At 42.3% G+C, this 27,385-nt stretch overlaps 1 protein-coding gene and 1 long non-coding RNA gene across 2 annotated transcripts in view; one reads left to right on the plus strand and one right to left on the minus strand.

Annotated features, from left to right (window-relative positions):
* LOC123728785 (uncharacterized) overlaps window positions 1-27,385 on the minus strand; it is a 110,515-nt gene that overhangs the window by 71,519 nt on the left and 11,611 nt on the right. The gene's annotated exons all lie outside the window — the stretch shown is intronic.
* LOC106578026 (uncharacterized) lies at window positions 34-8,578 on the plus strand. The gene is made up of 3 exons (XM_014156574.2): window positions 34-158; window positions 4,951-5,019; window positions 6,101-8,578. Exons 2-3 carry the CDS (start codon window positions 5,009-5,011, stop codon window positions 7,716-7,718), a joined length of 1,629 nt encoding a protein of 542 aa, XP_014012049.1. The 5' UTR covers window positions 34-158; window positions 4,951-5,008; the 3' UTR covers window positions 7,719-8,578.

The following is a 27,385-nucleotide window of genomic DNA, read 5'->3' on the forward strand; positions in this document are numbered from 1 at the left end:
ACTTGGTGGGAGGGGGAGTATAGTACTGGAGTGGTGAGGTGGGAGGAGAATGCGGGGCTGGTCCACTATAAGACCTGCAACACACATCGCCTCTTTCTCTTTCATCTTCTCTATTCCTCTGACTGCAGAACTGAAACAAACCATCTCCAAGAGCAGAGGTAAGTTAAAAGTGATGAAAAGATGCTAAGATGTTTAATTTTTATATTTAGTCAGAATTTTTATCGTGTGGGCATCCTTTGCTAGTGGTGGAGAGTCGACTCTAAAATAATAGATTCCTCAGCTCGTTGCCCGTTGACTCCCAGTGTCATGCTTCCATTCCACTAGGAATCGACTCCTAAGCTTCAGTACTTTTTGCAAAGGATGACACTGAATAGTTGCCATAGGCTACTTCCGAGAACACAAAGTCTCCATCCACCAGGCAGTCAAAACAGTGCATCCAGTAATCTGAAGCTGTGTCTCGCAATGCTATACTTTGCTATTTTCTGGCTTGCAATGTCTTGCAAGTTAACTAAAGTAGGGGAAATCAATGAGTAGCATTGAGCAATAACTGAAGACTGAATACACACATCTTTCATAAAGAATAGATTTTGCAAGAGCAGGAGAGCCAGCAAGGGAGAGAGAGGAGGGACAGGCAGACAGACACTCGGAACCATGTGCACAGGCTATATCTTGGTAATCAGTATCTCGCAATGTCTTGTCTTGCAATACCTCGTAAATTCATCAAAGGTATATTACAGTATAGATTAGGTTATCAATAAAGCTTCCCTGTGGCTCAGTTGGTAGAGCATGGTGTTTGCAATGCCAGCATGGTGTGTGCAACGCCAGGGTTGTGGGTTCGATTCCCACGGGGGGCCAGTACAAAAAAAAAAGGAAAAAAAATGCATGAAATTAAATGTATGAAATGTATGCATTCACTACTGTAAGTCGCTCTGGATAAGAGCGTCTGCTAAATCACAAAAGAAAAAAAAAGTATGCCTAAACTATTCTATACTGTACCAGCACTGGAGTAATACAGTTTCTCTGGAGCTCTGCAAGGTTGGTGCCCCACCCTAAATAAAATGGAATGCATCAGTGACTGCCACTCACAAACTATAGACTACCAATCACTGTTCATGGTGCCGAAATTGCGACAGGTCTATGCAGCTGCCAATCGAATCAATTATAAGCTTTCTGTAGTGCCAGGGCATAAGGCCTATAGCTTTTATTTAGCTAATGGATAAAAGTGTATTGGCAGGCCTATTTGTTCATCATTTTCTCATGTTAAGCCTATTTCACGAAGCTAACCAGCAGACGCGATGTCTGCTGGTTGGCGGCAATCATGTAATTAGCATTCTTCAGTAATTAAAGTTGGAGATTCAAACACTGCAGATTTTAAAATACATTTTCGATGCAACATCATATTAATCAGAAACCAATATGTTTTTTTAATATACAACGGTCTTGTATAGCCCACCTGAACCTGCATGAACATCAGTCTTCCTCGCGCTCCTCGCGCTCTCGCCCAGCTTGGATAGAAAGTTGTAGTGCATAAACCAGTCTATTAATGCCAAATAATACAGCCTAGTCTCAGAGCATTTCGTATTATTCTGTACGTAAATTTGAGACACACCATTTATTATGATATGTTAACAACTTTTCAAGCACTTACTACTTTTTATCTACTTTGCAACTACTTATTAACATGTTAGGAAACCCTTCCCTTTACCATAACTTTAACCCTTTTAGCAACCCCTAACCTTAACCCTTTTAGCTAACCCTTCACCTAACCCTAACCTTAACACTTTTAGCTAACCCTAACCCTAACCTTAACCCTTAACCTAACTTCTAAACTTAACCCTAAACCCTAACTCTAACCTCTAGCCTAGCTAACGTTAGCAAGCTAGCTAACAATAGCCACCTAGCTAGAATTCGTAACATACTGTATCATACGTTTTGTAATTTGTAACATATCATACAAAATGGGTGATGGACATCCACAAATTAACATGTTCTATATGAAACGTAACATATCATACTAAATGGAGTGTTTCGGATTTACAAACATAGTAATATGAAATGCTCTGGTTACTAGAGATTGTTTCATTATGCAGTGTAGACTACAATCTATAGCTATATACTGTAGTTAGCTGCTATTTATACACTTTTTATAAAAATTACACATCAAATAGCCTACTAATGAAGAAAACAGTAGTCAGCTTGACGAAAAATTCAGCCGCTATTTATTGTTTACTCTGGTTAATAGCTTTTACAAATGGGCTGAAATATTCAAGTTAAATGAAATCAAATTAAATCCAATTTAAGAGACTCCCCTGGTCTCCTGATGTCCTCATTGCTGCTTCTCTGCCTGTCTCTTTTCTCTTTCTTTCTCTTAGGAAAAAGTCTCTATGTATCTGTTTCTCTCTCTTTTTTCCATGAAGAGGCCTATAGCAGCTACAGTATGTGACTGTGTCGCCTTGTATTTTTGTGTGCAAATGTTTTCGATGTTTTCACCATGGCTTGTAGGTCCAGGTTGTGGGCTGACTTGTTCTATACTGAGTATTGCCAACCCAGACAGTCTTTCATGAGACATTGTGCATTATATGTCCTTAGCGCTGCACACAACTTAAACTTAGTCCTGAATGCTGCATGCCAAGATATACTGGAGATAAGGGACTGTTGATATGGCAACCACACAACTCAAACACCAGTTCACCAGTATTAACGAAATTGCAAACCACTTTTTGGGGGTCAAGCCCTCAAGAGCAGTTCAAATAAAATGTTATTGTCACGTGCGCCGAATACAAAAGGTGTAGACCTTACAGTGGAATGTTTACTTACAAGCCCTAACCAACAACGCAGTTTAAAGAAAAATAAATGTTAAGTAAACAATAGATAAGTAAAAAATAAAAGCAATAAAAATAACAGTAAGAACAACAGTAGCGAGGCTATATACAGGGTACAGAGTCAATGTGCAGGTGCAACGGTTATTCGAGGTAATTGAGGTAATATGTACACGTAGGTATAGTTAAAATGACTATGCATAGATAATAAACAGAGTAGCAGCAGTGTAAAAGAGGGGATGGGGGTGGGGGGGACAATGCAAATAGTCTGGGTAGCCATTTGATTATCTGTTTAGGAGTCTTATGGCTTAGGAGTAGAAGCTGTTGAGAAGCCTTTTGGACCTAGACAGTCTGTGACTAGGGTGGCTGGAGTCTTTGACAATTTTTAGGGCCTTCCTCTGACACAGCCTCGTATAGAGGTCCGTTTGGCCCCAGTGATGTACCGGGCTGTGCGCACTACCCTCTGCGGTCGGAGGCCGAGCAGTCGCCATACCAGGCAGTGATGCAGCTGGTCAGGATGATCTCAATGTTGCAGTTGTATATATATATATTTTTTTTAATATAGAAGATGATGTGTAAGAACTAGAATATTTCAGTGCGCAGCCTTGACATATTCCATGGGATGGTGCAGCACACTCTCTACACCAATTGGGAAGCATCATGCTCATGCCAGTCCTTTCTAGAATGCAAAATGTGTCTTCCTAGTAGGACTCCATTTCATCGTGTGTTGGTAGTTGAGCATGAGTTGACTCCTTCAACTCCAACCATAGGACTCGGAGTCGATTCCAAAAATCATGGAGTTGTTCACCCCTGTGCCAACTCGGTGCCCTTGGTAGCTTCTTCCCAGTAATCTCTTTGTGTTGTTACCTAGCAACAACATAGTCACTACCAATATTCCCTCTAAAGCTTACTACAAGCTCAACGCAGCATGTTGCAATGTCGTTTTTCATCACAAAAGGGGCGGCTCCTTGTAACATGCTCCAGTAATCAACATACTTTTTTACTTCCTGAATATTTAGACGCCTTATCAATCCTTCTGCAGCTGTGGGGGCAGTACTGTCACTTGGTTCCTTCATCTGATCTATAAGCTATATAGGCTATTCATCAAAGTATCCTATTTTGCATTGATAACCAAATATAATCTCTTCGACTGTTCAAACAGTAAACCAAACAAGCCACCCAAAATGATATTTTGTTTAGAAGTAATAACTAGTGATTACAGTCTATTGTGAAATGGAAGAACCGGCTGTAGCTGGTAGAACCGGCTGATTTTTTTCTCAGTGACCAAAATATGATGAAACTCTATTTTTAAAAGACCTTCGCTCTGCAATATTACTGTTTGTCACTCTTGAGACGCCGTAGCCAGTATACTTCCTATAAATAATCTGAATGAATCTGATAACTCAAGAAATCTTAGTCGTCTTAAATCTAACTATGATGTTTGGTGCAGTATTTCTCAGGTGAAAAATGTTGCTGAACTTTGGCTTGCCTCAAGAAAAACATTTGTGTGCACGAACAGCCGAAAAAACCCTTGCCGAAGACCAAAACGAACAAAAAGGTCACAAAATTCCACCATAATATATGCACAAACTGTTTTGAACTGTTTCAGATTGGGTAGCATGTGGACACCTTTAGGGACCAAGTGTTCAGTTTGAGATTCAGCCTTAAAATGTCACGTCCTGGCAAGGGGTGTTTGTTTTGTGTGTTTCGGGGGTTTTGGTTTATGTTATCTATTTGTATGTGTTTATCTAGTTTTTCTATTTCTATGTTAGTTTTGTCAATTACCTCCAATTATAGGCAGCTGGTTGTTGTTGTCTCTAATTGGAGGCCATATTTAGTTGTGTTTGTTTTCACTTGTGTTTGTGGGTGGTTGTTTCCTGTATAGTCTGTGCACCTTACGGGACTGTTTTCGTCGTTTGTTTTGTTTAAGTAATTTTTCCTTCAATAAATAAGATGATCAATATACCCGCTGCATTTTGGTCCACTCCTTACGACGACTGTGACATAAAATGCTTTTCCAAACTCCTAGAGTTTGTTGAGTTCACACCGTTATTGAGATTGTTGATTAGTTTGATTCTTCCATATACAGTATAACATTCCTCAGTTGAAATGTCATGTTCTCTGTCTACAGAGATAACTCACCTGTCAACATTATTTTCCTTGGGTGGATTACACAACTAAAGACCATCATGGCATGCAAGTAAGTGTCAACAGATTTAATTGTTATTTCAAATTCTATTGAACGTTTACGATTATTGAGGGACACAATTATAAATATTTGGGTATGGTTTCCTGGGCCTAGATTAAGTCTACTCCAAGAGTAAAAACATTCTCAATGAAGAATAGCTCAGGCTTAATCTGAATCAGGGAAACCAGCCCTTAGTCCATTTAAAATCCATTTAATCCTGTCGGTCACAATAGTGAGAAGACATTCTTCTTTTGTACTTTACCGGCTCTAGAAGTTAAAGTTAATAAGTCATTATGTATTATTAAGATATCTAGTATGATTCAGAGATGTTTCATATGATTTCTCAAAATGGTCATAAAATCAAGGTGCATTTTTACAGATTATTTTCTTTGAAAATATAATTAAGGGACTACACCGACTAAACCAAACATTAGGAAATAATTCCTAATATTGACTTACACCCCCAATTATAGCCTCAATTCGTCGGGGCATGGACTCTACAAGGTGTGGAAAGCGTTCCACAGGGATGCTGGCCCATGTTGACTCCAATGCTTCCCACAGTAGTGTCAAATTGACTAATGTCCTTTGGGTGGTGGACCAATCTTGATACACAAGGGAAATTGTTGAGCGTGAAACACCCAGCAGCGTTGCAGTTCTTGACGCAAACCGGTGTGCCTAGCACCTACTACCACACACCATTTAAAGGCACTTAAATATTTTGTCTTACCTATTCACCCTCTGAATGGAACACATACACAATCCATGTCTCAATTGTCTCAAGGCGTAGGAAGCCTTCTTTATTTAACCTGTCTCCCCCTTCATCTACACTGATTGAAGTGGATTTAACAAGTGACATCAATCAGGGATAATACCTTTCAACCTGGATACACCTGGTCAGTCTATGTCATGGAAAGAGCAGGTGTTCTTAATGTTATGTACGCCCAATGTAGTTTACATATATGCCTTCATTTTACATTGAATCCATGCTTGTGGAATATGAAAGATTGTCTCAGATCTCTCAGATATCATATGATTCTAAATGTAATTTTATTCAAATCAGAACCAGTATTACATCTATGAATTTATTTCACAGGACAAAATACATTCCATCAAACATAGAAAATATCATCTCAAAAAGTATCTGCATCCAAGCAGGACCTCCTGCACGGTATCATCTGGTGACAAAGAAACAGAGTCTGGATGAGGGTGATCAACTCAGAAAATGGACCTTTGGAGAGAGAGATCCCGCCAAGGTCAACAAAACCATACTGATAGTGGGAGAGACAGGAACAGGGAAATCAACTCTGATCAATGCCATGGTCAACTACATCTTAGGTGTAGAGAACAAGAACCAAGTCTGTTTTGAGATTGTTGAGGAGGGAAAAAAAAGTCAGACTGAAAGTCAAACTACAGTGGTCACTGTTTATGAGGTGTTTGGATATGAGGGACTGAGAGTCCCCTACTCTATCACCATCATTGACACTCCTGGGTATGGAGACACCAGAGGGATCCAAGAAGACAAACTGATTGCTGAAAAACTGTATCAATTATTTACATCTTCAGATGGGATTCACCAAATTGATGTTGTGGGTTTTGTGGTGAAGGCAACTGAGAATCGACTCAGTGACAGACAGAAGTACATCTTCGATGCAGTTTTGTCTTTATTTGGCAAAGACATGGAGAAGAACATTGTAGCCCTCATAACACACTCAGATGGTGGGGAACCTACTACTGCTCTGAAGGCCCTGGAAGTAGCAAAGGTCCCTGGTGCCAGAAATGAGAAGAATCAACCTGTTTATTTCCTTTTCAACAACCGTCAGCGTAATGCTTCTTGTGTAACAGAGAAACAGGCCAAGAAAGAAGCATCCGCCATGAGAACTGCACAGGAAACATCAAAAGAAGGCATGGAGGAATTCACAGAGTTCCTTGGGGACGTAATACCTCAAAACGTGAAGATGACAGAAGGAGTTCTGAGAGAGCGCAAACGACTGGAAGCGTGTATCATCAACTTACAGGAGAGAATTGAGATGATCGAGCTGAAGCAGAATGACATCCAGCAGACTCAAAGAGCTCTAAAGGAGCACAAGGAAGAGATGGAGAGCAACAAGAACTTTACATTCTATGTTGATGAGCCTTACACAGAAAAAGTCAAACTGGAGACAGGATGGGCTACCACCTGCCCAACCTGTCAGGAGAACTGTCACTCTCCAGATTGTTGGAATTGGACACCACTGTCATGGTGCATTGCTATGAAAAGTAGCAAATGCACTGTGTGTACTAAGAAGTGCTCCTCCTCAACTCATGAGAAAAAACAAGAAATATATGTAAATAAGACCAGAAAGGTAGAAATGACTCACAATGATCTAAAAAAGAAGTATGAAATCAATGAGAAAGGGCTGGGTGAAAAGGGAGATTTGATCTCTACACTTGAGGAAGAATTGAAGAAAGCTGAGGATGAAAAATTCAGTCTGCTGGAAGAATCATACCAGTGTGTGATGATCCTGGAAGAGATTTCTCTAAAAGCTGATGCATTGTCCACTCATATACACCTGGACTTCCTGATTGAGAAGATGAAGGGGACAGGAAACACAGAGAAGGTTCAGAAACTGGAGGAGATGAAGAACAGAGCTGAGGAGGAACCCAAGGAAGGGATGAGTTACTTCAGAACTGGATTGAAGTGGGGAGGTAAAGTACGTGATTTCTTTCAATGAAAAGCGCTCATATGATACAGAGTAAAGAATTTTTCAAAAGCTTTGAAAACACCTACTTTACTCTTGCACCTACATCTAGTTTTTATATATACATATGTTAACTATATGTAGTTTAAGACTTGTGGTTCTTGGACTTAAATCAGTTCAAATATGTATTTATCACTGGAATGTCATTGTATCTGAACATACCTTAATTTAACATGTTTATCAATGTGTATGGAGGGGAAGAAAACATATTATAATACATTATCACTAACAATTTTGAATTGCTATGAAGTGATTGTCATATCCTACAGTATATATAGATAACTGTCATATTTGTCGTCACACATACACTGGAAAGTGAACGCTGGAACATTTGTGTATGTTGTCTAGATGTTTCCATATAAGATATATATATAAATAAATCAACACAACTGCATCATATGAGTTCTGACTATCTTGTATATTGTCAGTCTTTGTTTTGCGACTGCCATATATTTTGATCCAAGGAATGTTAATTCCATCAAGACTGATGACCCCAAAGAATTCACTTGAAGCTATTTCAGCAGCAAACATTGTTCATTTTGTGTTTAATAGCACATGAGCAATATGAGTACAGTCAGGAGCCGGTCTGGAAACTGGGTTTAAATGTCTTGCAACAGTTTTTGTTTTTAAATAACATGGAAGGAAAGAGTGTAAAGATGAGCCAGGAAGTTCGAAGAGAGCGCAAACAGCTGTAAATTGTACCTACATGTATTAAAATGTCAAGATTTGAAAATGTACAACTTTATTGTAATTCACATTACTACAAACTATTTTTGAACATTGTCCCATATACTGTAGATCAATGTTTCCATTATGAAATACATTAAATAAATCAACACAACTTCGTTATGAGTTCGGCCTCATTTTATAGTCTCTAAGTTTTGTAACTGACCCCATGTTTCTACAGAGTGACTCACCAAATCAGGCTTATATGACTTTGATTGATTGTACACTTTACACAGACTATCACATTCATGAGAACTGAGTACGTTATCTACTCAGTATGAATGTTCTGGAGCACAACATGTCCTCTCTGAAATATTGCCATCTCTGAGAGGGATGGAGGGGTAATGTTTTTCCTATTGTGCAGTACACCATGTCTGGTTTGCTGACATTACCAAATTATTTTGCTTTTAGCTAAAATGTACTATATTCTGTAGTTCTCCTCACAACCAGCTGGTTTAAGTTACTAAAATGGATAGATGGATAACTTTTCTAGTATATTTTCATCTTATTAATAATTAGACATACAGTATTATACTTTTGTATAGAAAAATAAAATAAGTGTGATCTCAGGTTGCTTGTTTGAATCCCCAAGATGGCAAGGTGGGAAAATCTGTCGTTCTGCAACTTGAGCAAGGCAGTTAACCCCCAGCAGCAACTGCCCCCCGGGAACCGATGACATGGACGTCGATTAAGGCAGCCCCCTGCACCTCTCTGATTCAGAGGTACTTACTTGTACTTCAAACAATGTGTATGCAGGTTGCTTAGGATTCAAACCTTCTCAAACAGTCTAATTCATACTCTAGTTTTTGGTCCCATATGGCTAGAAATGAATGGTAAATAATGCATCCCCAGACCCCCTTTCACTTTGTTACTTGTTGATAGTGACAGTCCATTCATACCTCTTGACTTTTTTCACAATTTGTTGTGACTAAATTTAGATTATTTTGTCACTGGCCTACACACAATATCACATAATGTCAAGGTGGAATTATGTTTTTACATTTTTTTACAAATTATTTAAAGATAAAAAACTGAAATGTCTTGAGTCAATAAGTATTCAACCCCTCTGTTAAGGCAAGCCTAAAAATGGTCAGGAGTCAAAATATACCTTACAAGTAACATTATACATTGTATGGACTCACTCTGTGCAATAACAGTGTTTAAAATGATTTTTGAATAACAACCTCAACTTTTGTAATGTCTCACAAAGCACCTATTGGTAAATGGGTAATAAAAAAGCAAACATTGAATATCCGTTTGAGCATGATGAAGTTATTAATTACACTTTGGATGGTGTATCAATACACCCAGTCACTACAAAGATACAAGTGTCCTTCATCACTCAGTTGCCGGAGAGGAAGAATACCACTCAGGGATTTCACAATGAGGCCAATGGTGACTTTAAAACAGTTCGAGTTTAATAGCTGTGATAGGAGAGAACTGAGGATGGATCAACAACATTGTAGTTACTCCACAATACTAACCTAATTGACAGAGTGAAAATAAAGAAGCCTGTACAGAATACAAATATTCCAAAACATGCATCATGTTTGCAACAAGGGACTAAAATAATACTACAAAAAATGTGGCAAAGCAATTAACTGTTTGTCCTGAATACAAAGTGTTATTGGATTTGCCCCAAACATATAACACATTACTACTAAGTCCCACTCTCCATATTTGTATTTGTGGTCCTGGCGACTGGACCTTTTTTGGAACACCATTATTTTGGTCTTACTGAGATTTACTGTCAGGGTGCAGGTCTGGCAGAATCTGTACAGAAGATCTAGGTGCTGCTGTTTATAAAAAGTTGAAAACAAGTTCTCATTTACAACTGCGACCTGGCCAAGATAAAGCAAAGCAGTGCGAAACAAACAACAGAGTTACACATGGAATAAACAAGCGTACAGTCAATAACACAATAGAAAAAAAGAAAGTCTATATACAGTGTGTGCAAATGGCGTGAGGAGGTAAGGCAATACATAGGCCATAGTAGCGAAGTAATTACAATTTATCAAATGAACACTGGAGTGATAGATGTGCAGATGATGATGTGCAAGTAGAAATGCTGGAGTGCAAAAAAGCAGAAAAGTAAATTAAAAACAATATGGGGATGAGGTAGGTAGATTGGATGGGCTAATTACGGTGTTGGCTTTGGGGATAGCCAGTGAGATATACCTGCTGGAGCGCGTGCTATGGGTGGGTGTTGTTATCGTGACCAGTGAGCTGAGATAAGGCAGAGCTTTACCTAGCATAGACTTATAAATGACCTGGAGCCAGTGGGACTGGCGACGAATATGTAGCGAGGCCCAGCCGACTAGAGCATACAGGTCACAGTGGTGGGTGGTATGTGGGGCTTTGGTGACAAAACGCATGGCACTGTGATAGACTGCATCCAGTTTGCTGAGTAGAGTATTGGAGGCTATTTTGTAAATGACATCGCCGAAGTCGAGGATCGGTAGGATAGTCAGTTTTACGAGGGTATGTTTGGCAGCGTGAGTGAAGGACGCTTTGTTGAGAAATAGGAAGCCGATTCTAGATTGGAGATGTTTAATATGATTCTGGAAGGAGAGTTTACAGTCTGGCCAGACACCTAGGTATTTGTAGTTGTCCACATATTCTAAGTCATAACCGTCCATTGTAGTGATGCTAGTCGGGAGGCGGGTGCGGGCAGCGAATGGTTGAAAAGCATGCATTTAGTTTTACTAGCGTTTAAGAGCAGTTGGAGGCCACGAAAGGAGGGTTGTATGGCATTGAAGCTCATTTGGAGGTTTGTTAACACAGTGTCCAAAGAAGGGCCAGATGTATACAGAATGGTGTCGTCTGCGTAGAGGTGGATCAGGGAATCACCCGCAGCAAGAGCGACATCGTTTATTTATACAGAGAAAAGAGTTGGCCCGAGATTCGAACCCTGTGGTACCCCCATAGAGACTGCCAGAGGTCCGTACAACAGGCCCTCCGATTTGACACACTGAACTCTGTCTGAGAAGTAGTTGGTGAACCAGCAAAGGCAGTCATTTGAGAAACCAAGGCTGTTGAGTCTGCCAATAAGAATACGTTGATTGACAGAGTCGAACCCTTGGCCAGGTCGATGAAGAAGGCTGCACAGTACTGTCTTTTACCGTTATGATATCATGATATCATGTAGTACCTTGAGCGTGGCTGAGGTGCACTCGTGACCAGCTCTGAAACCGTATTGCACAGCGGAGAAGGTACGGTGGGATTCGAAATGGTCAGTGATGTGTTTATTAACTTGGCTTTCGAAGACTTTAGAAAGGCAAGGCAGGATGGATATAGGTCTATAACAGTTTGGGTCTAGAGTGTCACCCCTTTTGAAGAGGGGGAAGACCGCGGCAGCATCCAATCTTTAGGGATCTCGGACGATACGAAAGAGAGCTTGAACAGACTGGTAATAGGGGTTGCAACAATGGCAGTGGATAATTTTAGAAAGAGAGGGTCCAGATTGTCTAGCCCAGCTGATTTGTGGGGGTCCAGATTTTGCAGCTCTTTTAGAACATCTGCTATCTGGGTGTAGGAGAAGGAAGGGAGGCTTTGGCAAGAAGCTGCGGGAGGTGCGGAGCTGTTGGCCGGGGTTGGGGTAGCCAGGAGGGAAGTATGGCCAGCCGTAGAGAAATGCTTATTGAAATTCTCAATTATCGTGGATTTATCGGTGGTGATAGTGCTACCTAGCCTAATTGCAATGGGCAACTAGGAGGAGGTGTTCTTATTCTCCATGGACTATACAGTGTCCCAGAACTTTACGGATTTAGGGTTGAACCTGGTGGGTTCCTTGATAATTTGTGTGAGAATGAGGGCATCTAGCTTAGATTGTAGGACTGCCGGGGTGTTAAGCATATCCCAGTTTAGGTCACATAACAGAACGAACTCTGAAGATAGATGGGAGGGAATCAATTCATGTATGGTGTCCAGGGCACAGCTGAGAGCTGGGAGCTGAAAATTAGAAGCTCGAACTGCTGGGCATAGACCTGGAATATATGACAGAACTTTGCCTTAGGCCCTCCTTGGTTGGTGACAGAAGCACCAGATCCTCAGCAATCATCTATCTATTTGTATGACAAGAGAGAGAACAGAACAAAGTAATTTAGCTTTTACAGTGAGAATAATACAGTAGCATTACTTGGTTGTGAAGATGTGGGTCTAGACACTCTGTTTCCTTCACACCAGTACTGACCCTGGTCAGACACATCATCTCTACTGATGGTGTGAGAGACTTCAATGTTACTGGGGAGGAGAAAGGTTAAAGAAGGATTTTTAAACCTTGAGACAATTGAGACATGGATTGTGTATGTTTGTCATTCAGAGGGTGACTGGGAAAGACAAAAGATGCAAGTGCCTTTGAACGGGGTCTGGTAGTAGGTTCCAGGTGCACCGGTTTAAGTGTGTCAAGAACTGCAACACTGCTGGGTTTTTCACGCTTAACAGTTTCTCATGTGCATCAACATTGGTGCACCACCCAAAGGACATCCAGCCACCTTGACACAACTGTGGGAAGCATTGGAGTCAACATGGGCCAGCATCCCTGTGGAACACTTTCGAAACCTTGTGGAGTCCATGCTCCAATGACTTGAGGCTGTTCTGAGGACAAAGGGGGGTGCAACTCAATATTAGGAAGGTGTTCCTCATGTTTTGTACAGTCAGTGTATATATAATAGGATATAAATGATGTCAATTTTTATGACAACAAACACTACAAAGTTACTCATCATTCAGGGTGATAGTGACAGTATCACTGATGATTGATGATATGGATCTGGACTGGATCTCTCCCTGACACCAGTAGAGACCCTGGTCAGACTCAGCAGCTCTACTGATGGTGTCTCCTGTTATAGTGTGTCTGACAGACTGGGATACTACATTATCATTCCTGTCTTTGTACCACTGATAGTTCCAGATACTGTCAGACCCTACTGAACACATCAGAGTGACTGTCTCTCCAGGGAACACAGGGTTTGGCTTCACAGTCAGTGTAGCTTTGGGCAGAGCTGCAGAAACACACAACAGACATTTTTAAAACAACTAAACAGCATCCTTAAAAATGTGCCCAATGTCATAACAATGGAGGCACAGATGTGAATGAGAGATAAGATGACGTACGTGTCACTGTCAGTCTGACTGCATCACTCCATTTAGAATCCTGCTGCTGATGTGAACCCAGACAACTGTAGTCACCACTGTGGGAAAACTCAGCTGCACTGATAATACATTCATGTTCTTTCTGTGGGCATTGATCTGGACTGGGTGTTAACCATCTGTACACCCAGTCAGTGACTCCTCCCCCCTGTATGTCACATCTGAGAGTGACAGACTCTCCACTGAATATCTGGGAGCTGTTGGGGTGTATGGTCAGAACAGCCTTCACCACTCCTGCACAAAATCAAACCAGCATGATACACATGTTATTTCGAGACACTAAAAACTCAAAATATATCCAGCCAAAATCAACATTAAAAAATCACAAATAAAGAAATAGGATGAAGCATTAAGAGATGGAGGCTTGATGAAGTGAACAAATATCTACCATCATCATCTTCAGAGTGTCCAGAGATGACGTGTGTATTCAGCACTACAACAAAGATAGTCACATTGCACCAATATTAGCTTGAAATAAAAAACATGCCATATTCAGGTTACTGATTACCAAATACTTTATACTTACTGTACTTTATTTTAAAGGTGCAATCTGCTATTTCCACATAGATTTTAGCACTTTTAAATGAATAATTGCCATTCATTCTGAAAGAGTAAAACTTTTAATTGCTTCATTAGGAAAAAACACATGATTCCACATCAAATCAAATGTTTTGGAACACTACACATATCAAATCAAATTGTATTTGTCACATGCACCGAATACAACAGGTGTAGACCTTACAGTGAAATGCTTACTTAAAAGCCCTTAACAAACAATGCAGTTCAATAAAGAGTTAAGAAAATATGTACTCATTAAACTAAAGTAATAAATAGTCAAATTAAAATAGAAAGTAACACAATAAAAATAACGATAATGAGGCTATATACAGGGGGTATGGGTACCAAGTCAATATGTGGGGGAATGGTAGTAGAGCTATTTTGTACATGTAGGTAGGGGTAAAGTGACTATGCATAGATAACACACATTGAGTAGCAGCAGTGTAAAAACAATGGTAGGAGGGACATGTCAATGTAAAATGTCCGGATGCCAATTTCATTAATTGTTCAGCAGTCTTATGGCTTGGGGGTAGAAGCTGAAGGAGCCTTTTGGTCCTAGACTTGGTGCTCCGGTACCGCTTGCCTTGCGGTAGCAGAGAGAATAGTCTATGACTTGGGTGACTGGAGTCTTTGCCAATTTTTTGGGCCTTCCTCTGACACTGCATAGTATATAAACTCAGCAAAAAGATCATTCGTAAAAATCCAAATAACTTCACAGATCTTCATTGTAAAGGATTAAAACACTGTTTCCCATGCTTGTTTAAGGAACCATAAACAATTAATGAACATGAACCTGTGGAACGGTCGTTAAGACACTAACAGCTTACAGACGGTAGGCAATTAAGGTCACAGTTACGAAAACTTAGGACACAAAAGAGGCCTGTCTACTGACTCTGAAAAACACCAAAAGAAAGATGCCCAGGGTCAATGCTCATCTGCGGGAACGTGCCTTATGCATGCTGCAAGGAGGCATGAGGACTGCAGATGTGGTGCAGTCAAGAGTGAACAGGGAGTACAGGAGGAGACTGAGCACGCACCCCTGAGGGGCACCTGTGTCGAGGATCAGCGTGGCAGATGTGTTGTTACCTACCCTTACCACCTAAGGGCATTCCGTCAGGAAGTCCAGGATCCAGTTGCAGAGGGAGGTGTTTAGTCCCAGGGTTCTTAGCTTAGTGGTGGTCTTTGAGGGCACTGTGGTGTTGAACACTGAGCTGTAGTCAGTGAACAGCATTCTCACATAGGTGTTCCTTTTTGTCCAGGTGGGAAGGGGCAGCGTGGAGTGCAATAGAGATTGCATCATCTGTGGATCAGTTAGGGCGGTATGCAAATTGGAGTGGGTCTAGGGTTTTTGGGATAATGGCATTGATGTGAGACATGACCAGCCTTTCAAATCACTTCATGGCTACAGGCGTGAGTGCTACGGGTCGGTAGTCTTTTAGGCAGGTTCCCTTAGTGTTCTTGGGCACAGAGACTATGGTGGTCTGCTTAAAACATGTTGGTATTTCAGACTCTGACAGGGAGAGTTTGAAAATGTCATGAAGACACTTTAAATGTTTTATTTCACCTGTATTTAACCAGGTAGGCTAGTTGAGAACAAGTTCTCATTTGCAACTGCGACCTGGCCAAGATAAAGCGTAGCAATTTGGCACATACAACAACAGAGTTACACATGGATAAACAAACATAGTCAATAATACAGTAGAACAAAATAAAACAAAAAGTCTATATCCAGTGAGTGCAAATGAGGTAAGTTAAGGCAATAAATAGGCCATGGTGCCGAAGTAATTACAATATTGCAATTAAACACTGGAATGGTAGATGTGCAGAAGATGAATGTGCAAGTAGAGATACTGGGGTGCAAAGGAGCAAGATAAATAAATACAGTATGGGGATGAGGTAGGTAGATAGATGGGCTGTTTACAGATGGCTATGTACAGGTGCAGTGATCTGTGAGCTGCTCTGACAGCTGGTGCTTAAAGCTAGTGAGGGAGATATGAGTCTCCAGCTTCAGAGATCTTTGCAGTTCCTTCCAGTCATTGGCAGCAGAGAACTGGAATGAAAGGCGGCCAAAGGAGGAATTGGCTTTGGGGGTGACCAGTGAGATATACCTGCTGGAGCGCATGCTACGAGAGGGTGCTGCTATGGTGACCAGTGAGAAATACCTGCTGGAGCGCGTGCTACGAGTGGGTGCTGCTATGGTGACCAGCGAGCTGAGATAAGGCGGGGCTTTACCTAGCAGAGACTTGTAGATAACCTGTAGCCAGTGGGTTTGGCGATGAGTATGAAGCGAGGGCCAACCAACGAGAGCGTACAGGTCGCAATGGTGGGTAGTGTATGGGGCTTTGGTGACAAAACGGATAGCACTGTGATAGACTGCATCCAGTTTGTTGAGTAGTGTTGGAGGCTATTTTATAGATGACATCACCGAAGTCGAGGATCGGTAGGATGGTCAGTTTTACGAGGGTGTGTTTGGCAGCATGAGTGAAGGATGCTTTGTTCCGATATAGGAAGCCGATTCTAGATTTAATTTTGGATTGGAGATGCTTATTGTGAGTCTGGAAGGAGAGTTTACAGTCTAACCAGACACCCAGGTATTTGTAGTTGTCCACGTATTCTAAGTCAGTGCCATCCAGAGTAGTGATGCTGGACGGGCGTGGAGGTGCGGGCAGTGATCGATTGAATAGTATGCATTTAGTTTAACCTGCGTTTAAGAACAGTTGGAGGCCACGGGAGGAGAGTTGTATGGCATTGAAGCTCGTCTGGAGGTTAGTTAACACAGTGTCCAAAGAGGGGCCAGAAGTATACAGAATGGTGTCGTCTGCCTAGAGGTGGATCAGAGAATACCAAGCAGCAAGAGCAACATCATTAATGTAAACAGAGAAGAGAGTCAGCCCGAGAATTGAACCCTGTGGCACACCCATAGAGACTGCCAGAGGTCCGGACAAATGGCCTCCGATTTGACACACTGAACTCTATCAGAGAAGTAGTTGGTAAACGAGGTGAGGCAATCATTTGAGAAACCAAGGCTGTCGAGTCTGCAAATAAGAATGTGGTGATTCGAAAGCCTTGGCCAGGTTGATGAATACGGCTGCACAGTAATGTCTCTTATCGATGGTGGTTATGATGTCGTTTAGGACCTTGAGCATGGCTGAGGTGCACCCATGACCAGCTCTGAAACCAGATTGCATAGCGGAGAAGGTACGGTGGGATTCGAAATAGTCGGTAATCTGTTTGTTAACTTGGCTTTTGAAGACCTTAGAAAGACAGGGTAGGATAGATATAGGTCTGTAGCAGTTTGGGTCTAGAGTGTCACCCCCTTTGAAGAGGGGGATGACCGCGACAGCTTTCCAATCTTTGGGAATCTCAGACGATAAGAAAGAGAGGTTGAACAGGCTAGTAATAGGGGTTGCAACAATTTCGGCAGGTGATTTTAGAAAGAGAGGGTCCAGATTGTCTAGCCCGGCTGATTTGTATGGGTCCAGATTTTGCAGCTCTTTCAGAACATCAGCTATCTGGATTTGGGTGAAGGAGAAATGGTGGGGGCTTTGGCGGGTTGCTGTGGAGGGTGCCGGGCAGTTGACTGGGATAGGGGTAGCCAGGTGGAAAGCATGGCCAGCCGTAGAGAAATGCTTCTTGAAAAACTCAATTATAGTGGATTTGACTGTGGTAACAGTGTTTCTTAGCCTCAAAGCAGTGGGCAGCTGGGAGGAGGTGATCTTATTCTCCATGGACCACAGTGTCACAGAACTTTTTTTGAGTTAATACTACAGGATGCAAATTTCTGTTTGAAAAAGCTAGCCTTAGCTTTTCTAACTTCCTGTGTGTATTTGTTCCTAACTTCCCTGAAAAGTTGCATATCACGGGGGCTATTCGATGCTAATGCAGAACGCCACAGGATGTTTTTGTGCTGGTCAAGGGCAGACAGGTCTGGAGTGAACCAAGGACTATATCTATTCCTAGTTCAATTTTTTTTTTGAGTGAGGCATGCTTATTTAACATGGTGAGGAAGGCACTTTTAAAGAATAGCCAGGCATCATCTACTGACGGGATGAGGTCAATGTCATTCCAGGATACCCCGGCCAGGTCGATTAGAAAGGCCTGCTCGCAGAAGTGTTTTAGGGAGCGTTTGACAGTGATGAAGGGTGGTCGTTTGGTCGCAGAGCCATTACGGATGCAGGCAATGAGGCAGTGATCTCTGAGATCTTGATTGAATACAGCAGAGGTGTATTTGGAGGGCGAGTTAGTTAAGATGACATCTAAGAGAGTGTTTACGGATTTGGGGTTGTACCTGGTAGGTTCATTGATAATTTGTGTGAGATTGAGGGCATCAAGCTTAGATTGTAGGATGGCCGGGGTGTTAAGCATGTCCCAGTTTAGGTCACCTAGTAGCACAAGCTCAGAAGATAGATGGGGGGCAATCAATTCACATATGGTGTCCAGGGCACAGCTGGGGGCAGAAGGAGGTCTATAGCAAGCGGCAACAGTGAAAGACTTGTTTCTGGAAAGGTGAATTTTTAGAAGTAGAAGCTCGAATTGTTTGGGTACAGACTTGGATAATAATACATAACATCTTTGCAGTACATTGCAACACCGCCCCCTTTGGCAGTTCTATCTTGGCGGATTCCAGATCCGAAGTAAATAGAAAAACCTCCGAAAAAAAAACAGCTCCACGCCACTTTGGGTGAGGCGGGTTGCAGGAGAGTATTTAGAAGTTGAGGTTTAGGAAAATATTTTTAAAAGATATGTGAATAAAAATATGTAAAAATATATATACAAGGGACATAACAGGACAAACATGTCTGACTGCTACGCCATCTTGGAAATCAACGCAACTTGCCAGTTGGTCAGCGCATGCTCGCAGTACACGTCCTGGTGATCCGTCTGGCCCTGTGGCCTTGTGAATGTTGACCTGTTTAAAGGTCTTATTCACATCGGCTCTGGAGAGCAAGATCACAGTCTTCTGGAACGGCTGGTGCTGTCATGCATGTTTCAGTGTTATTTGCCTCGAATCGAGCGTAGGAGTAGTTTAGCTCATCTGGTAGGCTCGTGTCACTGGGCAGCTCTTGGCTGTGCTTCCCTTTGTAGACTGTTATGGTTTGCAAGCCCCGCCAAATCTGACGAGCGTCAGAGCCGGTGTAGTACGAGCCTGTGTAGTATGATTCAATCTTAGTCCTATATTGATGCTTTGCCTATTTGATGGTTCATCGGAGGTCATAGCGGGATTTCTTATATGCTTCCGGGTTAGAGTCCTGCTCCTTGAAAGCGGCAGCTATAGCCTTTAACTCAGTGAGGATGTTGCCTGTAATCCATGGCTTCCGGTTGGGGGTATGTACGTATGGTCACTGTGGGGATGACGTCATTGATGCACTTATTGATGAAGCCCATGACTGATGTGGTGTACTCCTCAATGCCAACAGAGGAATCCCGGAACATATTCCAGTCTGTGCTAGCAAAACAGTCCTGTAGCTTAGCATCTGCTTCATCTGACCACTTCTTTATTGATCAAGTCACTGGTGCTTCCTGCTTTAATATTTGCTTGTAAGCAGGAATCAGAAGGATATAATTATGGTCAGATTTGCCAAATGGAGGGAGAGGGAGAGCTATGTATGCGTCTCTGTGTGTGAAGTAAATGTCGTCCAGAGTTTTTTTTCCCTCTGGTTGCTCATTTAACATGCTGATAGAAATTTAGTAAGATGGATTTAAGTTTCCCTGCATTAAAGTCCCTGGCTACTAGGAGCTTCGCCTCTGGGTGAGCGTTTCCTGTTTGCTTATGGCGGAATACAGCTCATTGAGTACGGTCTTAGTGCCAGCATCAGTCTGTGGTGGTATGTAGACTTCTACGAAAAATACAGATAAACTCTAGGTAGATAGTGTTGTCTACAGCTTATCATGAGATACTCTACCTCAGGCGAGCAAAACCTCGAGACTTCCTTAGATATCGCGCACCAGCTGTTATTTACAAAAATACATAGTCTGCCGCCCCTCGTCTTACCAGTTGCTTCTGTTCTATCCTCCCAATACAGCATTATCCAACCATCCAGCTGTACTGTATGCTGATAATGTCGTCGTTCAGCCATGACTCCGTGAAGCATAAGATATTACAGTTTTGAATGTCCTGCTGGTAGTTTAATTTCCGCGTAGGTCATTGATTTATTTTCCAACGATTGCACATTTTCTAGCAGAATGGAAGGCAGTGGGGGTTTATTCAATAGATTACGAATTCTCAAAGGCAGCCTGCCCTCTTGCCCCTTTTTCTCTGCCTTCTCTTCATGCAAATGACGGGGATCTGGTCCTGTTCCCGGGAAAGCAGTATGTCATTCACATCGGGGTCGTCGGACTCAAAGGGAAAAAAGGAGTATGCCAGGATATGTACGTACGGTCACTGTGGGGACGACGTCGTCGATGCACTTATTGATGAAGATGGTGACTGATGTGGTATTCTCCTCAATGTCATTGGTCATCTGACAACTTCCATATAGAGCGAGTCACTGGTACTTCCTGCTTTAGTTTTTGCTTGTAAGCAGGAGTCAGGATGATAGAATTGTCAAATTTGCCAAATGGTTGGCGAGCTTTGTATGCGTCTCTGTGTGTGGAGTAAAGGTGGTCTAGAGTTTTAGTATTTGGTAAAACTGATTTAAGTTTGCCTGCATTAAAGTCCCCGGCCACTAGGTTTACCGCTTCTGGATGCGCATTGTCTTGTTTGCTTATGGCCTTATACAGCTCGTTGAGTACGGTCTTAGTGCCAGCTGTTTTCACATGTTGAGCTGACATTTTCACATGTGAAAACAAGAGACACGTGAGGTAAATCTTGAAACCATATATTCACATGTATTAAATTCATATTAACACCACCTTTTTATGAGAGAAAAATTACATTTACACCTCAAATGTGAATTGCAATAATTTCACATGGGAAAACCTAACTCTGTACAATTGCATTTTCACATGTGAAAAAATTGTAAATTGTAAAATCAAAATGTGCTGTTTTAGTTGTGAAAATGTTACCATGTTTAGTTTCATGGTATCACATTGAAATTGTTAAACCCCATTTACATTTACATTTAAGTCATTTAGCAGACGCTCTTATCCAGAGCGACTTACAAAATGGTGCATTCACCTTATGATATCCAGTGGAACAACTACTTTACAATAGTGCATCTAAATATTTTAAGGGGGGGGGGGTCAGAAGGATTACTTTATCCTATCCTAGGTATTCCTTAAAGAGGTGGGGTTTCAGGTGTCTCCGGAAGGTGGTGATTGACTCCGCTGTCCTGGCGTCGTGAGGGAGCTTGTTCCACCATTGGGGTGCCAGAGCAGCGAACAGTTTTGACTGGGCTGAGCGGGAACTGTGCTTCCTCAGAGGTAGGGGGGCCAGCAGGCCAGTGGTGGATGAACGCAGTGCCCTTGTTTGGGTGTAGGGCCTGATCAGAGCCTGAAGGTATGGAGGTGCCGTTCCCTTCACAGCTCCGTAGGCAATCACCATGGTCTTGTAGCGGATGCGAGCTTCAACTGGAAGCCAGTGGAGAGAGCGGAGGAGCGGGGTGACGTGAGAGAACTTGGGAAGGTTGAACACCAGACGGGCTGCGGCGTTCTGGATGAGTTGTAGGGGTTTAATGGCACAGGCAGGGAGCCCAGCCAACAGCGAGTTGCAGTAATCCAGACGGGAGATGACAAGTGCCTGGATTAGGACCTGCGCCGCTTCCTGTGTGAGGCAGGGTCGTACTCTGCGAATGTTGTAGAGCATGAACCTACAGGATCGGGTCACCGCCTTGATGTTAGTGGAGAACGACAGGGTGTTGTCCAGGATCACGCCAAGGTTCTTAGCACACTGGGAGGAGGACACAAGGGAGTTGTCAACCGTGATGGCGAGATCATGGAACGGGCAGTCCTTCCCCGGGAGGAAGAGCAGCTCCGTCTTGCCGAGGTTCAGCTTGAGCTGGTGATCCGTCATCCACACTGATATGTCTGACAGACATGCAGAGATGCGATTCGCCGCCTGGTTATCAGAAGGGGGAAAGGAGAAGATTAATTGTGTGTCGTCTGCATAGCAATGATACCCCATGTTGTCACATTTATTTCACGATATCATGTTTTCATGTGCTAAAATATTTTCACATGTGTAGTTTAATGTTATCACATGTCACTTTACATGTTGTCACATACAGTACCAGCAGCATACCACCGTTCATCCCACTGCTGTCTTGCCTCTGAAGCTAAGCAGGGTTGGCCCTTGTCAGTCTCTGGATGGGAGACTGCTGGAAGTGGTGTTGCAGGGTCAGTAGGGGCCACTCCTCTCTGGTCTAAGGAGATCCCAGGGCAGTCTAGGTGACATGTCCCTGCTTAGGGTGGTGTCTTTTGGATAGGAAGTTTAACGGTTGTCCTGACTCTTATTGTAAGACCAGGGATGTTAACCCTGGTGTCATGGCAACATTCCCAACCTGGCCACCTAATCATCCCCTTCATTACTAATTGGCATAATACAATATCTTCAGAAAGTATTCACAACCTTTGACTTTCTCCGTGTTGTGTTGATTAGATTGAGAAGCTTTGTCACTGGCCTACACACAATACTCCATAGTTAATTAAAAATGAAAAGCAGATATTTCTTGAGTCAATAAGTATTCAACCCCTTTATGGCAAGCCTAAATAAGTTCAAAAGTGAATTGTGCTTAACAAGTCACATAATAAGTTGCATGGACTCACTATCTGTGCAATGATAGTGTTTAACATGATTTTTGAATGACTACCTCATCTCTGAACCCCACACAGACTATTATTTCTAAGGCCCCTTAGTTGAGGTGAATTTCAAACAGATTCAACCACAAGACAAGGTTTTCCAATGCCTCTCAAAGATGGGCACCTATTGGTAGATGGGCACAATATAAAAAAAGCAGACTTGAATATCCATTTGAACATGGTGAAGTTGGTAATTATACTTTGGATGGTGTATCAATACACCCAGTCACTAGAAAGATACAGGTGTCCTTCCTCACTAACTTGCCAGAGAGGAAGGAAACTACTCAGGGATTTCAGCATGAGGCCAATGGTGACTTTTTAAAACAGTTAAAGTTAAATGGCTGTGATAGGAGAAAACTGAGGATCGATCAACATTGTAGTTACTCTACAATACTAACCCAAATGACAGAGTGAAAAGAAGGAAGCCTGTACAGAACACAAAATGTTCCACAACATGCATCCTGTTTGCAACAACGCACTAAAGTAATTCTGCAAAAAATGTGGCAAAGCAATACCGTTTTTTGTACTGAATACAGAGTGTTATGGTTGGAGCAAACACAGTACAATACATTAATAATGAGGATATAAAATAAACATTGTTAAGCATAAGCAAAATCCTAGAGAAAACCTGGTTGTCTGCTTTCCACCAGACCCTGGAGATGAATTCACCTTTCAGCAGGACAATAACCTAAAACACAAGGCCAAATCTACAATGGAGTTGCTTACCACGAAGATAGTCAATGTTCTTGAGTGGCTGAGATACAGTTTTGACTTTACATGAAAATCTATGGTAAGACCTGAAAATGGTTGTCTAGCAATGATCAACAACCAATTTGACAGAGCTTGAATCATTTTAAAAAGAATAATGGGCAAATATTGCACAGTCCAGGTGTGGAAAGCTCTTAGAGACTTACCCAGAAATCTCACAGCTGTAATCGCTATCAAAGTTGATTCTATAAAGTAATGACTATTTCATTTTCAATAGATTTGCAAACATTTCTAAAAACATGTTTCACTTTGTCATTATGGGTATTCTGTGTAGATGGGTGAGAAAAGTAAACAATTTAATAGATTTTGAATTCAGGCTGTAACACAACAAAATGTGAAATTAGTTAAGGGGTATGAATACTTTCTGAAGGCACTCTATCACTCTTCACCTAATAGCTGATGTGTGGATGAGTGTTCTGACACACAAATGGTCGCCTTGCATCACCCAGGTGGGTGCAACACATTGCTGGTGGATGAGGTGAGTTTCCCCCTACTAAGTAAAACACTTTGAGTAACTCGGTTAAAAAGCACTATATAAATTCAAAATATAACACAGAATATACTGTTATTTTATAACAATGTTTGTTAACAATATCAGTGTAAACAAACATTATACATGAATGAATTCCCCTAGCAACATTCCTCAGCTGTATAACACAACAAGTGGCAGGGTGGCCTTTTTGTGGTAGTTTCAATTACGGACTACAGCTTTAAAAAGGCCAGAGACTTACCATGTCCTGCAATATCATTTTAGTACCATTTACTAATAAGCATTTGCACTGTTTTATCAATAAGGAATAAAAAACTAAAAAGCTAAAGCATAAAACTGTCTTAATTTTCATGAATGTCTTATTCCTTTTTTCCATCAGTCTTAGTAAATCAGGTAATTAGTGTACACGAACACTAACTCATTCTACATAAATGTACAAAGACTGAAAAAATAGTAGCGTTTAAAGGCGTATTTATTTTCTGACCAACCTCTCTGTATGGCCCCACACTGCATGATCTCACACTGGTTCCTTCCTCTTTATTGGAGGAAAGGAGGATGGAACGAGAATAGAATAGATGCTTGTAGGCCCTTTGCTAAGATGTCAGGTTTCAAGCCTACCCAGCTAATTTCAGTTGTTCCACTGTTCACAGAGGCTCTCCGCACTGCTAAAGCTAACTCTCTCTCCTCTGCTCTCATCCTTCTAGACCTATCTGCAGCCTTTGATACTGTGAACCATCAGATCCTCCTCTCCACCCTCTTCGAGTTGGGCATCTCCGGCGCGGCTCACTCTTGGAATGCGTCCTACCTGACAGGTCGCTCCTACCAGGTGGCGTGGCGAGAATCTGTCTCCGCACCACGTGCTCTCACCACTGGTGTCCCCCAGGGCTCAGTTCTAGGTCCTCTCCTATTCTCGCTATACACCAAGTCACTTGGCTCTGTCATATCCTCACATGGTCTCTCCTATCATTCCTACGCAGACGACACACAATTAATCTTCTCCTTTCCCCCTTCTGATAACCAGGTGGCGAATCGCATCTCTGCATGTCTGGCAGACATATCAGTGTGGATGACGGATCACCAGCTCAAGCTGAACCTCGGCAAGACGGAGCTGCTCTTCCTCCCGGGGAAGGACTGCCCGTTCCATGATCTCGCCATCACGGTTGACAACTCCATTGTGTCCTCCTCCTAGAGTGCTAAGAGCCTTCGCGTGACCCTGGACAACACCCTGTCCTCCGCACACTCCACTGGCTTCCAGTTGAAGCTCGCATCTGCTACAAGACCATGGTGCTTGCCTACGGAGCTGTGAGGGGAACGGCACCTCAGTACCTTCAGGCTCTGATCAGTCCCTACACCCAAACAAGGGCACTGCGTTCACCCACCTCTGGCCTGCTGGCCCCCCTACCTCTGAGGAAGCACAGTTCCCGCTCAGCCCAGTCAAAACTGTTCGCTGCTCTGGAACCCCAATGGTGGAACAAGCTCCCTCACAACGCCAGGACAGCGGAGTCAATCACCACCTTCCGGAGACACCTGAAACACCACCTCTTTAAGGAATAACTGGGATAGGATAAAGTAATCCTTCTAACCCCCCCCCCCCCCCAAAAAAAAAGATATAGATATACTATTGTAAAGTGGTTGTTCCACTGGATATCATAAGGTGAATGCACCAATTTGTAAGTCCCTAAGAGCGTCTGCTAAATCACGTAAATGTAAGTAAATTTAACTTCAGCCACCACCCCCCCACTTAAACACACACACGTGTATGCATTTACATGCATCCACCCGCACATACACACACATACATGCACGCGTGTGTCCTTAGAGACAACACAACAGCTGAGGATAAACTGTTACAGTCTTTCACTAAAGGACCTTTACAACAGTGAACTTTCTGTCTAATAGATTCTGCAAGGAGCATAGGACCATGGAAAACAGAGTAGGAAGGAACAACCTGTTTAGTCATACCACTTCTCCAAGAGAAAATCAACAAGTGTAAAACAGTGTACATACGGGGCTGACACTGTTCTCCAAGAGAAAATCAACAAGTGTAAAACAGTGTACATAAGGGGCTGACACTCTTCTCCAATAGCTCGTCTCTTTCCCTTCTTTCTTTTCTCTATTCTTTAACCTTTCTCCCCAGCTCTGCCCCGAGGGCTAAAGCATCCGGGTGAGGATTGCCATGCCCTGATCTGTTTCACCTGTTCCTGTGATTGTCTCCACCCCCTCCATGTGTCGCTTATTTTCCCCAGTGTATTTATCCCTGTGTTTCCTGTCTCTCTGTGCCAGTTCTTATTGTATGTTATTTCAACCAGTGTGTTTTTCCCGTACTCCTTTTGCTATTCTCCTTTTTCTAGTCCTCTCGGTTTTGACCCTTGCCTGTTCCTAGACTCTGTACCCACCTGCCTGACTATTCTGCCTGCCTTGACCACGAGCCTGTCTGCCACTCTGTACCTCCTGGACTCTGAACTGGTTTTGACCTTTTGCCTGTCCACAACCATTCTCTTGCCTACCCCTTGGATTATTAAACATTGTAAGACTCCAACCATCTGCCTCCTGTGTCTGCATCTGGGTCTCGCCTTGTGCTTTGATAGAGGATAGACAATTTCTTTGTTCTCTATGGGACAGTATTAACCCTGCGTGACAATAGCATGCCATTTTTCATTGCTAACACTGGTGCGCCCAAAAAGTTAGGAGCACCACATGAAATGTAGGTGCACCAGAAAATAATGTTTTATATTGATTGGTTTACAGCTTATATTGGGCCTATATGAATTCTAGCTACTTTTGAAGCACATATTGTGCCCGGGAAACTAATATGTAACACAGTAAAGATATTGGTTTATTATAAAAGCTAAAGGGAGTATATGAATACCTGTCATTGAAATTGCAGTACTTTCTGGAATATTAGGATTCTACATTGTGTAAAAACACTATTTTCCTATTGAGTTGCATTACATTGAAAATTGTACACCGTCTTTAAAACGTCAGGTGACTGAAGAAAGTGATAACCAGGTGGTCCCAAAGTGGGGTACGCGCAATGCCGTCGGGGTGTACGCCAAATAAAAATGTGATTTTTCTTCACATTTTCAAACAGTCCATTTATGTTTTCCAACGGGGCAAAACATTTGGGTGAGGTATTTTTCTCGCCTGTGTAGCCTCGTTTCAGGTATAGCTGGTCAACACTCAATAATCTCTTAGTAAAGTTTACCATAAC

The sequence above is a fragment of the Salmo salar genome, chromosome 18, assembly GCF_965601325.2.
Source record: "Salmo salar chromosome 18, fSalSal1, whole genome shotgun sequence".
Lineage (NCBI taxonomy): Eukaryota > Metazoa > Chordata > Actinopteri > Salmoniformes > Salmonidae > Salmo > Salmo salar.